The sequence below is a fragment of the Rhinoderma darwinii genome, chromosome 5, assembly GCF_050947455.1.
Source record: "Rhinoderma darwinii isolate aRhiDar2 chromosome 5, aRhiDar2.hap1, whole genome shotgun sequence".
Lineage (NCBI taxonomy): Eukaryota > Metazoa > Chordata > Amphibia > Anura > Rhinodermatidae > Rhinoderma > Rhinoderma darwinii.
In genome coordinates, this window is record NC_134691.1 from 217,101,347 (window position 1) to 217,115,502 (window position 14,156).

General features: G+C 41.7%; 1 protein-coding gene across 1 annotated transcript in view; it reads right to left on the reverse strand.

Annotated features, from left to right (window-relative positions):
* NPSR1 (neuropeptide S receptor 1) overlaps window positions 1–14,156 on the reverse strand; it is a 259,080-nt gene that overhangs the window by 30,709 nt on the left and 214,215 nt on the right. Inside the window, exon 6 of the mRNA XM_075828530.1 lies at window positions 6,962–7,038. Within this exon, the coding sequence (XP_075684645.1) occupies window positions 6,962–7,038 (77 nt within the window). The remainder of the gene's footprint in view (window positions 1–6,961; window positions 7,039–14,156) is intronic.

The following is a 14,156-nucleotide window of genomic DNA, read 5'->3' on the forward strand; positions in this document are numbered from 1 at the left end:
TCTGTTTTTTAATCTTTTTTTATTTTTTACACACATTTGTAAAATATGTTCACTTTCTTGGCAAATTGTCACATGTAATAGCCTCATTTCTCAGAAAAACAACAATAGACTGATTTTGGAAGAAAACTTTCTTTCTGGCCATTTTGAGATTATAATGGAACCTACAAATGCTGATGCTCTAAATACTTGAGGATTCCAAAGAAGGCCAGTTTTATAGCACAATGATTTTCAGCTATGCTAACATAATGATGAATTATCCTCTCTACAGATTTGCCAATAAATAAAAATGGTCTATCTATCTATCAAAGGAACAGAATTAGGAAACCTTGTACAATTTACAGAGCTTTCAGAAAGTATTCAAACCTTTTCACTTTTCCACATTTTGTCCAAAGTGGATAGTAATCATTTTCTGTCATCAATCTTCACACAATACCCCATAATGATTCCAATAAGTGAAATCAGGTTTGTAGAAATGTGTGTATATGTATATAATTATATTATTATTATTCAGAACCTTTGCTTGCTCAGTTTCATCTGGTTTCCATTGCTATGCCATAGCCCATTGCTGATGATTATTTACATTAAAGATAAGCGGTTCAGATTTGGTTTAATCCGACCAACACAGGAATTGAACAAACGTCATGTTATATTAAACCCATTAAAGTTCCATCATTTGCACTACCACTGCATTTTGTTAGTGGAACAAATAACAGCACAAGGCAAATGTCAAAGGTTTCTGTGCTCTGACTGGTAATTGCCCAGCCACTCGCAGCATAATGTTAGCTATACTGTGACCATGGTGCCTGGCTGTATTAACTTAATACAGTCCAGTCTGATCAGCCGGGGGGATCTCAGTCTTCTTCTCTGTTTCTCTGCAGCTCTATCAACCCCTGTGTGTTCAGGAGGACCCCCCACAGCAAATCCCCATCTGCACCCCACCACATCCTAACTCTCCTGAAGAACCTAAGTGTCACTTTAATATAGAAAAAAAAAAACAACCCATGTCAGCCTTAGGGACAGATTGCATAGTTAGGAGCAGTGTAAATACTATTGCTAAAAACACGAATGCCCTTTCCAGGATAACAAAATCTATTAGCCTTACAAATAGATTATATAGGTAGGGAAAATGCAACAACCACTAGGATTCATGATACTGCGCTGAACGCCCTATGTAGCTATCTTTATCTTGACTCTGATAACTTGCTGCAGCGTGATATTACACAACAAAAGCCATAGAAAAAGTCAAGTTAAGGCTACATTCAGACGAGTGTATCCGATTTGCGCGCGTAAAAAACGAAGCTTTTTTCCTACTTTTCATGTCAGTTGCATATTGGCATCAGTGTACTTTGCATGTGGCATGCGTTTTTCACGTCTGTGCAAGCACTTCTTTTATATTTTTATTTATTTCTTTGCATTTCTTTGTAACTGATGCGTGGAACACGGACAGCACATGGATGTCGTCCGTGTGCTGTCCATGGTTTTCACGCACCAATAGACTTCAATGGTCGACTAGGTGTGCAAAAGCGTACCAATATAGGACATGCAGTGAGTTTCACGCAATGGACACACGCTGCGTGAAAACTCACGCATTTCTGAATAGCCCCATTGAAATGAATGGGTCTGTGTGCTTTGAGTTATTTAAACGCACAGTACATGGACGAGTGTTACGCTCATTTGAATGAGCCCTAAAGTTGCTTGACACTGTGTATTTAATGCGTTAAAAATCAAGATAAAGATTGCTACGTCTGTAGCATCTGGAAAATCCAATTGCCCTTTTTTAGGGCAAAAACATAATGTCAATCAGCTATAGGGAGAGATTGTATAGGCAGGGACAGTCCAAATACTACTACTACTACTACTACTACTACTACTACTACTACTAGGATTTGCAATGCAGTGTGTGTCAGTGCGGCTTTAAACAAGTCAAGTCTGTTACTGAGCCTCTTTTTGTGGCAGCTTTAAACAAGCAAAGTGTATTACTGGGTGTCTGTGCAGCTTTTAAACAAGCCAAAATGGGAAGAAATTATTAAGCCCAAATAAACTGTTTGGCATGTCACAAAAACATACGGGCCAAAGTAGAAAAGCTGTTTTATGCCTCGAATTACGCCTGAAAACACGGCTCAAATACGTTGGCAAACATCTGCCCATTCATTTCAATGGGTTTGCCGACGTACTGTGCCGACGACCTGTAATTTTACGCGTCACTGTCAAAAGACGGCGCGTAAAATTACAGCGTCGTCAAAGAAGTGCAGGACACTTCTTGGGACGTAATTTGAGCCGTCTTTCATTGACTTCAATGAAGAACAGCTCCAAATTACATCCGTAATTGACGCCTCGCAAAACGCAAGTACGAGCAATTACGTCTGAAATGCAGGCAGCCTAATATAAATAAAACTTTAATTTCGGCATAATAGTCAGTACCATTATTGTGGGGTGTCAAGTACTTCCTTGATGTTGGGTTTATGGTTGTTCTTGGTCACCAGTGTCTTAAAGGGAATTATAAATCTAAATTTTTTGTATCTTGCCTTGATCTCCAGTTTTCGTAATATTTTAAACACCTTAATTTTAAAAGCATTTTAAGCTGGCCCGATTTTCAGTCCTCTCATTGTGGGGTGCTAAACACTTTGAATATGTTTTGTTTATGTCTGACCTTGGACATCAGTTGCACAAGTTATGGTGGGATCGCCCAAAAGTGGAATAAGACTCCAACTTTTGGCTCTAACGAATCCACAGGGTCCATTAAATTACATATTCCCTTATTTTTCTCATTATTATACTTTGGGACTAATGTTATAAATTTGTTTATTGTGGCAGTACAAACATGGCACCTATACATAAGGATAGGTGGCGACAGGCAAACAGAGTGTCACGATCCGTGGGTATGTGGACCCACTAGGCTGCACCGCCGTAGCGGAGTTGCAGCTGGCCAAACAACAGTCTATACAAAGTCCTAGTACAAGAGTACCTGTGATAGTCCAGACAGTAGCAGAGGCTTAGGCACAGATGAAACTTGAAGGTTGATGATGACACATGTGGCGGATGATATCAGGCGTGGCAGATGACACAACTCCAACTCCAACACTGTAAGGCTCAGGAACCACCACAGCACCGGATACAGGATACAGGTAGCAGAGCACGGAAACAACGGGAACAGGATAACACTAAGGGACCATTTTCTAAGACTGACATGGGAATACATAGCAACACTCAGGCAAGAAGTGAAAGGGCAGAGCCCTTTTTATAGTCCAGGGTGAATATGGGCTAATTAGTAATATTATACGTGTGAGCGTGCTGGCCCAATAAGGCCAGGCACGAGCGCGCGCACCATATGGGACACAGCAGAGCGGAGCGGAAGTGAGTGCTGGCGAATCCTAGGAAGGAGATGCCGGCCACCACTCACAAGTCGATGGCCACGGCCGTCGGTTGGTGAGTAGGAACATTGGTCTGTGGCCGTGGACGTTACAAAGAGCACCATCTCCTAAACACTTTTACTAATGGTGCTGCAATTTCCTTCCTCAAAATAACTAGAAATAATGTGAAATAGGTAAAGGAGGGCCTAAAATACTATAAGCAACTTATATTTTTTTCATATACTCTTTACATTTTTCAAAAAATACAAACAAAACCAAAGCCAACAACCAAACTGGATGGAAAAAATAAGAACCTCTTGAAAAATTAAAATCAAAACATGGGGTTGTTTGAACATTTTTAACCCCTTGACCCATCAGGACGTGCCCGTACCTACTAGTGTCAGAGGTAAAGTATGGAGTGGGCTCACGTGCTGAGCCTGCTCTATACGCTGCGGGTGTCAGCTGTGTATTACAGCAGACACCTCAGACTAACAGCCAGGAACAGAGATAGCTCTGATCTTGGCCGTTTTACCACTTAGATGCCGCAGTCAATAGCAACAGTGGCATCTGTGCCGTTAGAAAGAGGGGGCGGCCCCCTCCGACAGACCATCGTCACCCCCCACGATCACCGGTCCCAATGTCTGCCTTCTTTCTTCTCCTGTTAAGCACTGCAGGGCTTTTTCAGGAGCAGGTAAATATCACAATACACTGCGATACATTAGTATTGCAGTGTATTGTACCAGCGATCTGATGATTGCTGGTTTAAATCCCTTAGGGGGACTTGTAAAAGTGTAAAAAATTGTTAAATAAAATTTTCAGTAGTGTACAAAAAATACAAAATATTAAAAACCCTTTTCCCACTTTTCCTCTAAAGTAATATAAACGTAACGCTATTTTTTTTTTAAAATAAAAAGTAATTAAAAATGTCTTATGTACCAAAAAAGGGTACCAATAAAAACGACGCTTGTCCTGCAAAAAAATAAGCCATCACACCGCTCAATCAGTGAAAAACTAAACAAGTTATGGCTCTCAGAATATGGTGACACAAAATTTTATTTTTTTAAGAAATAGTTTTTACTTTGTAAAAGTAGTAAAACATTAAAAAAATTATATAAATTTGATATCACCCTAATCGTATTGACCAGCAGAAGAAAGATGAGTTGTCATTTTTACTGCATGGTGAAAGACGTAAAAATGAAACCCAAAAGAAATGGAAGAATCATCGTTTTTTCCAATTCCACCACACAAAGACATTTCTTTCAGTTTTCCAGTACATTACATGGTACTTTAAATAGCGGCAATAGAAACTACAACTCCTGCAAAAAATAAGCCCTGACACCACTCAATTGATGGAAAAATAAAAAATAGTTATGGCTCTTGGAAGTCGGGAGTGAAAAACGAAAATGAAAAAATGAAAATTGGCTGTCAGTTCTGTGAAGTTTCACCCAGGTCCCACAGTTGCCTTCCCTACTGCTATTTGTTTTATATAGTATTTATGTCCTGTGTAGTTTCTCTTAAAGGGAACCTGTCACCAGCATTTCACCTATTAAACTGACTATACCTGGTGGTAGTGGGTGAAAAATCATTTCTATATAACCTATAATTATCTTCTTAGTCGGCTCTGTAGCTTTAGTATTTAGCTTTTTAGTGTTCCCACACCGTATGCTAATGAGCAGAAAAGAGTCAGATCTTCATTTGAAAAGAGTCAAATCTTCGTTTGGAAAGAGTCATATCTTCATTCCTCAAGTCTTTCCAAGTTTACTTCGCCTCCTTACATTTGATTGACAGCTCCTCGCCTTCCCCCAGCACACAAAATCCTGCGCTTGTGCATTGATGTCCTCTTTTGGTGTGTGCGCACAAAGGGACACGCATAATTACGATAAAAGGCGCAAAACGTTTGCAGACCGATATTTACAGTCGGAAGAGGAGTTTAGGAGCGGGGATAACGGCAATGAACTTTTTATAGCAGCGGCCAGTGAGGGAGAAGTAAAGTTCAATAGGTGAAATGCTGGTGACAGGTTCCCTTTAAGGAAGAGGACCTCCCAGGACATCTCTGATGGTGCTCGGAGGTTGTCTCTCTTTATTTAATTATTTTTAGGCTCAAATTTTGACCTGCTGCATGGAAGGCAGAAACACTAGAAGTGAGTTATAAACTGTACTGCTATGAATTAAAGTATTTTCTCTGCCTAAATTCCCTAATAGTCTTATTATTCATTAGCATAAAATACTAGCAAAAAGGAAAAATGCCAATGCATTACATGTAGAAAAAAAAGATAAGAATGGGACAAAAATATTGTGTTAAAATTTTAAAATAAAGTTTAAGGATTTTAAAAAAATAACAGCGCCAAAAAAATCTATTCATTAAATTTTTATAACACTTTAAAAAGAACACATGCAACTATTTGGTATCACCATAATCGTAAACACCCAGTACATAGAATAAACACATTATTGATTATGTCCGATAAATGACTTAAAAATATGGCAAAATTAGTATTTTTTCTGCATTTCTCCCATAAAATATCTAAATGATATGCTAATATATTTATATCGCAAAATGCCAACTGAAAAAGCGGCAGCAAAAATCCAGATTCCATACAAATATGTTGACATAAAAATGTTATGGCTGTTGTAAAACGAGAAGTCAAAATATTTTTTTATTTTATCTGGCCCCCCTGAACAAATAAAGCACCCAAAGTTCTGGCAGTGAAAGAGTTAAATTACAAACTTTGTGGCATGCAGCTGCCTGGACCACATACATAGCTTGAAGAGATCACCTCCCAACAGGACAAGAATCTATGCACACAGTCAAGACAATGCAGGCTATGGGACAAGTATGTTAAAGTCGTTCAGAGGCCCAGCCGGAACCTGGACGAATGTAATGGCACATCTGTGGAGAGATCTGAAAATAGCTGTGCATCAATACTCCCCATCCAACCTGACAGAGCTTGAGAAGTTCTGCACAGAAAAACTGAAGAAAACCCCCAAATGCTGGTGTGCCAAGTTTGTAACACCATACAAGATTAGAGGCTGTAATCGCTCAAAAAGATGCCCAACAAATTACAAGTTTAGAATATTTATGTAAATGTCATATTTTTAATTGTTTTTAATTTTTTCGACATTTTCACAAATTTCTATCAACCTGATTTTGCTTTTTTATTATAGGGTATTGTGTGCAGACTGATAAGAAAGTAAATTAATATTATCCATTTTAGAATGAGGCTGTAAGGTAACAAAAAGTAGAAAAAAAAATAAAGGGATCTAATTATTTTCTATATGCACTGTAGTATTGTAGAGGTAATACGACATTAGAAAAGCATGGCTGATGTCTTCAAGATACAGCACCACTCTTGTCCATACATTAGTTTATATGTATGGTATTGTAGCTCAGCCCTGTTCAAGTAAATGGGGCTAAGCTGCAATATCAGACAAAGCCTATTGAATAAAGTGGCACTTTCTCTGGAATAAAAGCAGCCATGTTTGTATCTTACACTACCGATCTGAATTAAAAAGTGTAAAATTGGGATTTTATGTAATAAAAATTATATGAAAGAAATTTTACAGTAAATATATTTAGAAAAAGGAAACATATAATAAGAGGAAAAACTTACCAGTACAGTTGGAAATAATAACTGCATGTGCCTTGCTCTTTGTCCATATAGTTCTTATCACAATGAAATAAATGACACTGTTGAAAAATAATGTTAAAATGTAAAAATGGTATCCCATAAAGCTGCTAAATAACATAGCTATATAAAACTTTTATCAAATAGTCTGTACTGCAAGAACTCACCAGGCATGCAAGAATGGATTCCAATTACAAAAGATACACTATATGGCTAAGGGCTAGTAGAAACGTAGTGGAATTGCTGCAAATTTTTTACGTCCGGAATTGCAGACAGAAAATACTCCGCAGAATACCCTAGCAGCAAAGTGGGTGAGATTTAACAAATCTCATCCACACGCTGCGTAAATATTCCGAGCAGAAATTTACCTGCGGTGCATATTTTTTGGACCGCAGCATGTCAAGTGGACTGAATTGCTGTGTTTTTCAGAGGAGTTGTCGCCATCTCCCAGCATTGTGAAAAACACAGCAAAATACGCACCATAAACACAGGAAATGGTGCGTTTTTGCTGCAGCGGAAAGTCTGTTACTTTCAACAAAATTGCTGCAGAAATTCTCTGCAGCAATTCCGTTACGTGTGGACAAGTCCTAAAAGTACGTGGACATCCCTCCTAATTGTTGAGTGCAGGTGTTTCAGTCACATCCATTGCAAATACGTGCATAAAATCAAGGGGACAGCCATGCAATCTCGATATGCAAATACTCGTAGTATGGGTCATCCTGAAGAGCTGTGTGATTTTAAACGTGGCACTGTTATAAAATTTTACCTTTGTTACAAATCAATTTTGTGAAATTTCTGATTTGCTGGATCCGCCCTAGTCAATAGGTGGGCCAACTCCATATTTAGGGAATGTTCACACGGCCTATTCACAAGCTCATATTGGTGTGATGGTCAAGAGTTCACATACTTTTACCCATGTAGTGTATCAGACAGTTCTTTAAAATGTCTTTGATATCCTCTAGATACAAAACAATTCTAAATAGCCAAGACTGGCCCCAAGTTCGTACAATATCGGCTTGATATATATTAGCTGAATAACAAAAGAATGTCACCTTCTAGGTAATAACGACCCTCTCAATATGTTCTGCAGGTGAACAACTTAAATTCTAATAAACCATTACTCCTATTCCCTTCGCTTGGAAAACCCTCACCTTTTACTGCATGAGACATTTGCTGCATAAATGTTAATTTTTGGGGTCATTAAAATTGCAGACTATTTGGTGACAGATAAAACAAATGATACTATGCTTGACATTATGCAAATATAAGCAGGAGAGAAACAACTTAGAGCGTATTTCTACACAAAATGAAAATTACCATACATTTATATATTTTTAATTAGAGCAGCAGCTAGTTGGGTAGTTATGTTTCTTTTACGACCAGATTTATTAGCATTTTTCTACTCAGTTGTGGGCATTTTTGCAAGAACAACCATTTTGATTGTCAACTTTTAATTATCTTCTGAATTATCTTAGCAACTGATGCTAAAACTGTCTCTTTGTTATCAATTGAACATACTGACAGAATGATAGTTATAGGGTTATTCCCATCTTAGACATTTATGGCATATACACAGGATATTCCATAAGTGTTTGATAGATGCAATTCCCTGTTAACTATCGTGGAACAGATGAGAGAGAGCGAAGGCCACCTCTCTATTATAACTCAGCCCAGATGCGTCAGCTTGCGGCCACCTTACCGAGCAGGGTGGGTTGTCGGGGCGAAGCGGCAATACGGAAACTAAGGTAGTATGGTTTCACAACAATTTTAGTTCTGAACGCTGAAACACCAACTTCACATGGTGCTTAACCGCACGTGCCAAGGTATGTGCATGGAGAAGGTCACCCCCTTGACTATCATTGTGCCACAGTGGGTTACTGAGGCACTACCCTTTACCTCATGGTTTATCCCGGAACCAAATAGGCAAACTGGGCTGCACCACACACATTGAAGGGGCCACCACCTTTTCACCAACTGCACCTTTGTGGCTCCTTGAGGTGGCAATCTGCAACCTTTCATGGAAACCAGTTCTATAACTCCATGACAACCAGCAGCTACTTAGTATGTCCTTGCACCACAAAAAAGAGACAGTGTAACGTCCGTGGTCGCAGACCGCAGACTCCTATCATCCTGCAGACGTCTTCCTCCCCAGAGATGCCAGCACATGCGGCCGTCCTGTCCTGCATTGACCACTGGGGTGTGGGCTCAAGCTCATTCCCGGCCTTAATGGGCCAGAGCACACACATGTTTTAGATTGACTGATTGCTCCCATGAACACCCTGAATTATAAGAAGGGCCCTGCCCCTTCCTTCATTGCTTTGTTGTGTTTACCCGTGTTAGTCTTTGCAAATGGTCCCTTAGTGTTATCCTGTTCCCAGTGTTCCCGTTCCTGCCACTTGTATCCTGTATCTCGTGCTACCTTGTCCTGTGTCATAGAGAGTTGGAGTCGTGTTGTCTCGTATACTACGCCTGCTGTATTTCACCGCTCCTGGTGTCTGCCTGCTGCCAAGGTCCCACCGAGCCTGCCATCGCTACTGTCTGTATTGCCACAGGTACCCTTGTTCGAACTATTGATTTTGCCTTGGTATCCTGTTTGGCCAGCTGCTATCCCGCTAGGGCGGTACAGCCCAGGGGGTCCACACGCCCATCGTGACAGACAGTACAGAGACCAGGAACAAATTGTCAGAACAGTCTCTTGCTCATTAACAATATGCCACTGTAAATAGGGATCTTGGAGGTCTCAGTTCCGTCAAGAGGTCACATACTTAAGTTCTGGTAGTTATCCAATGAAGATCCTTTGTCTTTGGCATTATATTACTATTTTAACCTCATGCTGGGGAGCAGCATAGTCTGACACTCCTTTTTAATATGGTTGCTATGTCACATACTAAGGTCTCATGCACATGATCATATTTTTGCGGGGGCCCCAATTGCGGACCCCAAAAACTCAAGACAAGTCATTTTACGGTCCACAATTGTGGTTTCTCCAATACTGGTGATTCGTTGAGGATCCGTGAGTCCGCATGACACACGTATGCACAACAAGGTTTTTTTTTGCGGTCGGATAGAACGCTGCGGACACATGGATTTGCGGACCGCAAAATCAATGTGGTCGTGTGCATAAGGCCTAACCGTCAACTGCCCTACTCCTTTCAAATCCCTGTATCTCCTTTTGTACTAGACCAAACAAATCCGTTGGTCTGGTCACCAGTGTAGAATGTCATGCAATCACCCAGCTGCCCTGCAACAACTACAGGCAGCCTACCAGTGCAGAAGGTGGTCCGAGAAATTGACAAGACTACAGACCATGCTAGAAAAACTCCCTATTCTCAACATAAATGCAGGTCTCAGAGCTAAAGCCTGCATCGTTTAGACATTTATTGCATATCCCATAGATATTTCTTATAAATGTCTCAAATAGGAATAACCCTTTAATTGTTTGTTTCTGGGATGCTAATTTAAAGTTAACGACCAATATGGTAGCATTTCCTAGTGTCACGTTTGTAAAAATGGCTGCCACAAACAGAAAATGGCAATATCTTTGTAAATAAATGACAACGTACCAATTAGAGTTTTTACTATGAAGGTTTACTAGAGCTGAATCTGGAATTTTTGTATTTTATTCTACATATGTCATTTGTTCATCACACTTTCTCTTTAAGTTCTCTAGGGACTACGCACAGATTTTGACAGGATTTGTCAATGATATCACAAATGCTTTTTTTGACAAATGTGAACAAATTCCCACAAACACACTCCATCATCTTGTGGAAATCCTTCCCAGAAGAGTAAAGGCTGTTATAGCTGCAAAAAAAAGGACCCAACTCCAAGTGAACACCCATGGTTTTTGAGTGGGATGTCCAACAAGCTCATATAGATGTGATGGGCAGCTGTCCACATACCTTTGGCCCTATAGTTCATAATACAATCAAATATTTTAAAAACATATATAACGATGGTTATATTTACTAGATGATTATAACTCTTTTTACATGTTTTCATTCTGTATAAAATTTTAAATTGCAAATATAAAACACTTTGAATAGATGTCTTTGTTCAGGTCATTTGGTAAAAATGTTTACATGATTGCAAGAACACTTCAAATCAAAACTACATTCCTGCTGTACATTATTATCATTTTTAGTTGTGATAATGTATAGGTTGATGGGTTGATGAACATAACTTTCAGGGCACTATTGTGGTCAGTCACAAAACTGCGAACACTCACTAGGTTGGATGAAAGTCTTCTAATTGTTCAATTGTCCATTTCACAACTAATTATTATTATTATTATTATTATTATTATTAATAATAATAATAATAATAATAATAATAAGAGTGGTATAATAAATCAACTGATTGTCCTATTCATCTGTGTGATTGTACAGAAGTACAGATTGAATGTGGTCTATGTTCTGATACATGAGGTGGGAATAGTTTTACCAAAAGAAATTGTAAAGGATCTGCCAGGCACAGCTTCGGGGTTAACTCCCAGAACTAATCAGTCAGCACCTGAGAATACATCCCTGAGACTGACTCCTGCTTCCACCATTCAGGCTGGCAGGCTTAGGAGTGGGAGAACCTATCGTAACCTGGCCAGACTCATCTAGCTCCCGCCCTAGGTCTATTTAAGCCTGCACTTCCTGTCCCTCGGTGCTTGTGATTCTTTCCTTGTGGTTTCCTGGCCCAGCTACAGCTCCTGCTATTTTTGATCCTGCTCCATACAGACCCTGGCTTACTGACTACTCTTCTGCTTTTCGTTTTGTACCTCGCACACTCCTGGCTTGACTCGGCTCGTTCACCACTCTGGTTGCTCACGGTGTTGCCGTGGGCAACGGCCCCTTTTTCTTGCTTGTGTTCCTTTGTATGTTTGTCGTGTTTGTCGTGCACTTACTGAGCGCAGGGACCGCCACCCAGTTGTACCCCGTCGCCTAGGGCGGGTCGTTGCAAGTAGGCAGGGACAGAGTGGCGGGTAGATTAGGGCTCACTTGTCCGTCTCCCTACCCTCTGCCATTACATAATCACAACCTCTGAAGGGCCACAGCCTGACTGATTATGTAATGGCAGGGGGTAGGGAGACCGACAAGTGAGCCCTAATCTACCCGCCACTCTGTCCCTGCCTACTTGCAACGACCCGCCCTAGGCGACGGGGTACAACTGGGCGGCGGTCCCTGCGCTCAGTAAGTGCACGACAAACACGACAAACATACAAAGGAACACAAGCAAGAAAAAGGGGCCGTTGCCCACGGCAACACCGTGAGCAACCAGAGTGGTGAACGAGCCGAGTCAAGCCAGGAGTGTGCGAGGTACAAAACGAAAAGCAGAAGAGTAGTCGGTAAGCCAGGGTCTGTATGGAGCAGGATCAAAAATAGCAGGAGCTGTAGCTGGGCCAGGAAACCACAAGGAAAGAATCACAAGCACCGAGGGACAGGAAGTGCAGGCTTAAATAGACCGAGGGCGGGAGCTAGCTGAGTCTGGCCAGGTTACGATAGGTTCTCCCACTCCTAAGCCTGCCAGCCTGAAAGGTGGAAGCAGGAGTCAGTCTCAGGGATGTATTCTCAGGTGCTGACTGATTAGTTCTGGGAGTTAACACCGAAGCTGTGCCTGGCAGATCCTTTACAGTACCCCCCCTTTTATGAGGGGCCACCGGACCCTTTCTAAGTGGACCTGGCTTACTGGGGAAACGCAGGTGGAACCTCCTGACCAATACCCCAGCGTGAACATCCCGGGCGGGTACCCAAGTCCTCTCCTCGGGCCCGTATCCTCTCCAATGGACCAGGTACTGGAGGGAGCCTTGGACCATCTTGCTGTCCACAATCCTGGCCACCTCGAATTCCACCCCCTCAGGGGTGAGGATAGGAACAGGAGGTCTCCTCGAGGGAGCCAAGGACGGGGAGCAGCGTTTGAGGAGGGAGGCATGAAACACGTCGTGTATCCGAAAAGACGGGGGTAACTCCAGCCGGAAGGAGACAGGATTGAGGACCTCAATGACCTTATACGGCCCAATAAACCGGGGAGCAAACTTCTTGGACGGAACCTTGAGACGCAAGTTCCTAGACGACAACCACACCAGATCCCTGACCATAAACAGGGGGTTAGCAGAACGTTTTTTATCAGCCTGAGTTTTTTGTACGCTCTGGGACACCTCTAGGTTTTTCTGAACCTGGGCCCAGACTGTGCACAGTTCCCGATGAACGACCTCTACCTCGGGATTGTTGGAACTACCAGGTGAAACGGAGGAGAACCGTGGATTAAACCCAAAATTACAAAAAAAAGGAGAGACCCCTGACGAGTTACTGACCCGGTTATTAAGGGAAAATTCGGCGAGGGGAATGAAAGAGACCCAATCAAATTGACAGTCAGAGACAAAACACCTTAAGTATTGTTCTAGGGATTGATTAGTCCTCTCCGTTTGGCCATTGGTTTCAGGATGGAAGGCAGAGGAGAAGGACAGATCAATCCCCAACTTCATACAGAAGGCTCTCCAAAACAATGAAACAAATTGTACCCCTCTGTCCGAAACAATATTGACAGCGACCCCATGGAGACGCAGGATGTGTTTGACAAACAAGGTAGCCAACGTTTTGGCGTTGGGTAGTTTCTTGAGGGGCACAAAGTGGCACATCTTACTGAAGCGGTCCACCACCACCCACACCACCGACTTGCCTTGGGATGGAGGCAAATCGGTGATAAAATCCATGGAGATATGTGTCCAAGGACTCTGGGGAATGGGCAACGAACGCAGTAAGCCCGCTGGTCGGGACCTGGGAGTCTTGGACCTAGCACAAACCTCACAAGCGGCGACGTAGGCCTTAACGTCTTTAGGCAACCCAGGCCACCAATAATTTCTGATAATGCGGTGTTTGGTACCCAGGATGCCTGGATGGCCAGATAGTGCGGAGTCATGATTTTCCCTAAGTACCCTTAGCCGGAATTGCAGGGGAACAAACAGCTTGTTCTCAGGAAGGTTCCCGGGAGCTGCACCTTGATCAGCAGCAATATCAGAGACTAAATCAGAATCGATCGAGGAAATGATTATACCTGGAGGCAAAATACAAGCAGGATCTTCCTCCGAAGGAGGGCTGGCCATGAAGCTACGCGACAGTGCATCAGCCTTAATATTTTTAGACCCAGCCCTATAGGTAACCAAAAAATTGAATCTGGTAAAAAATAACGCCCA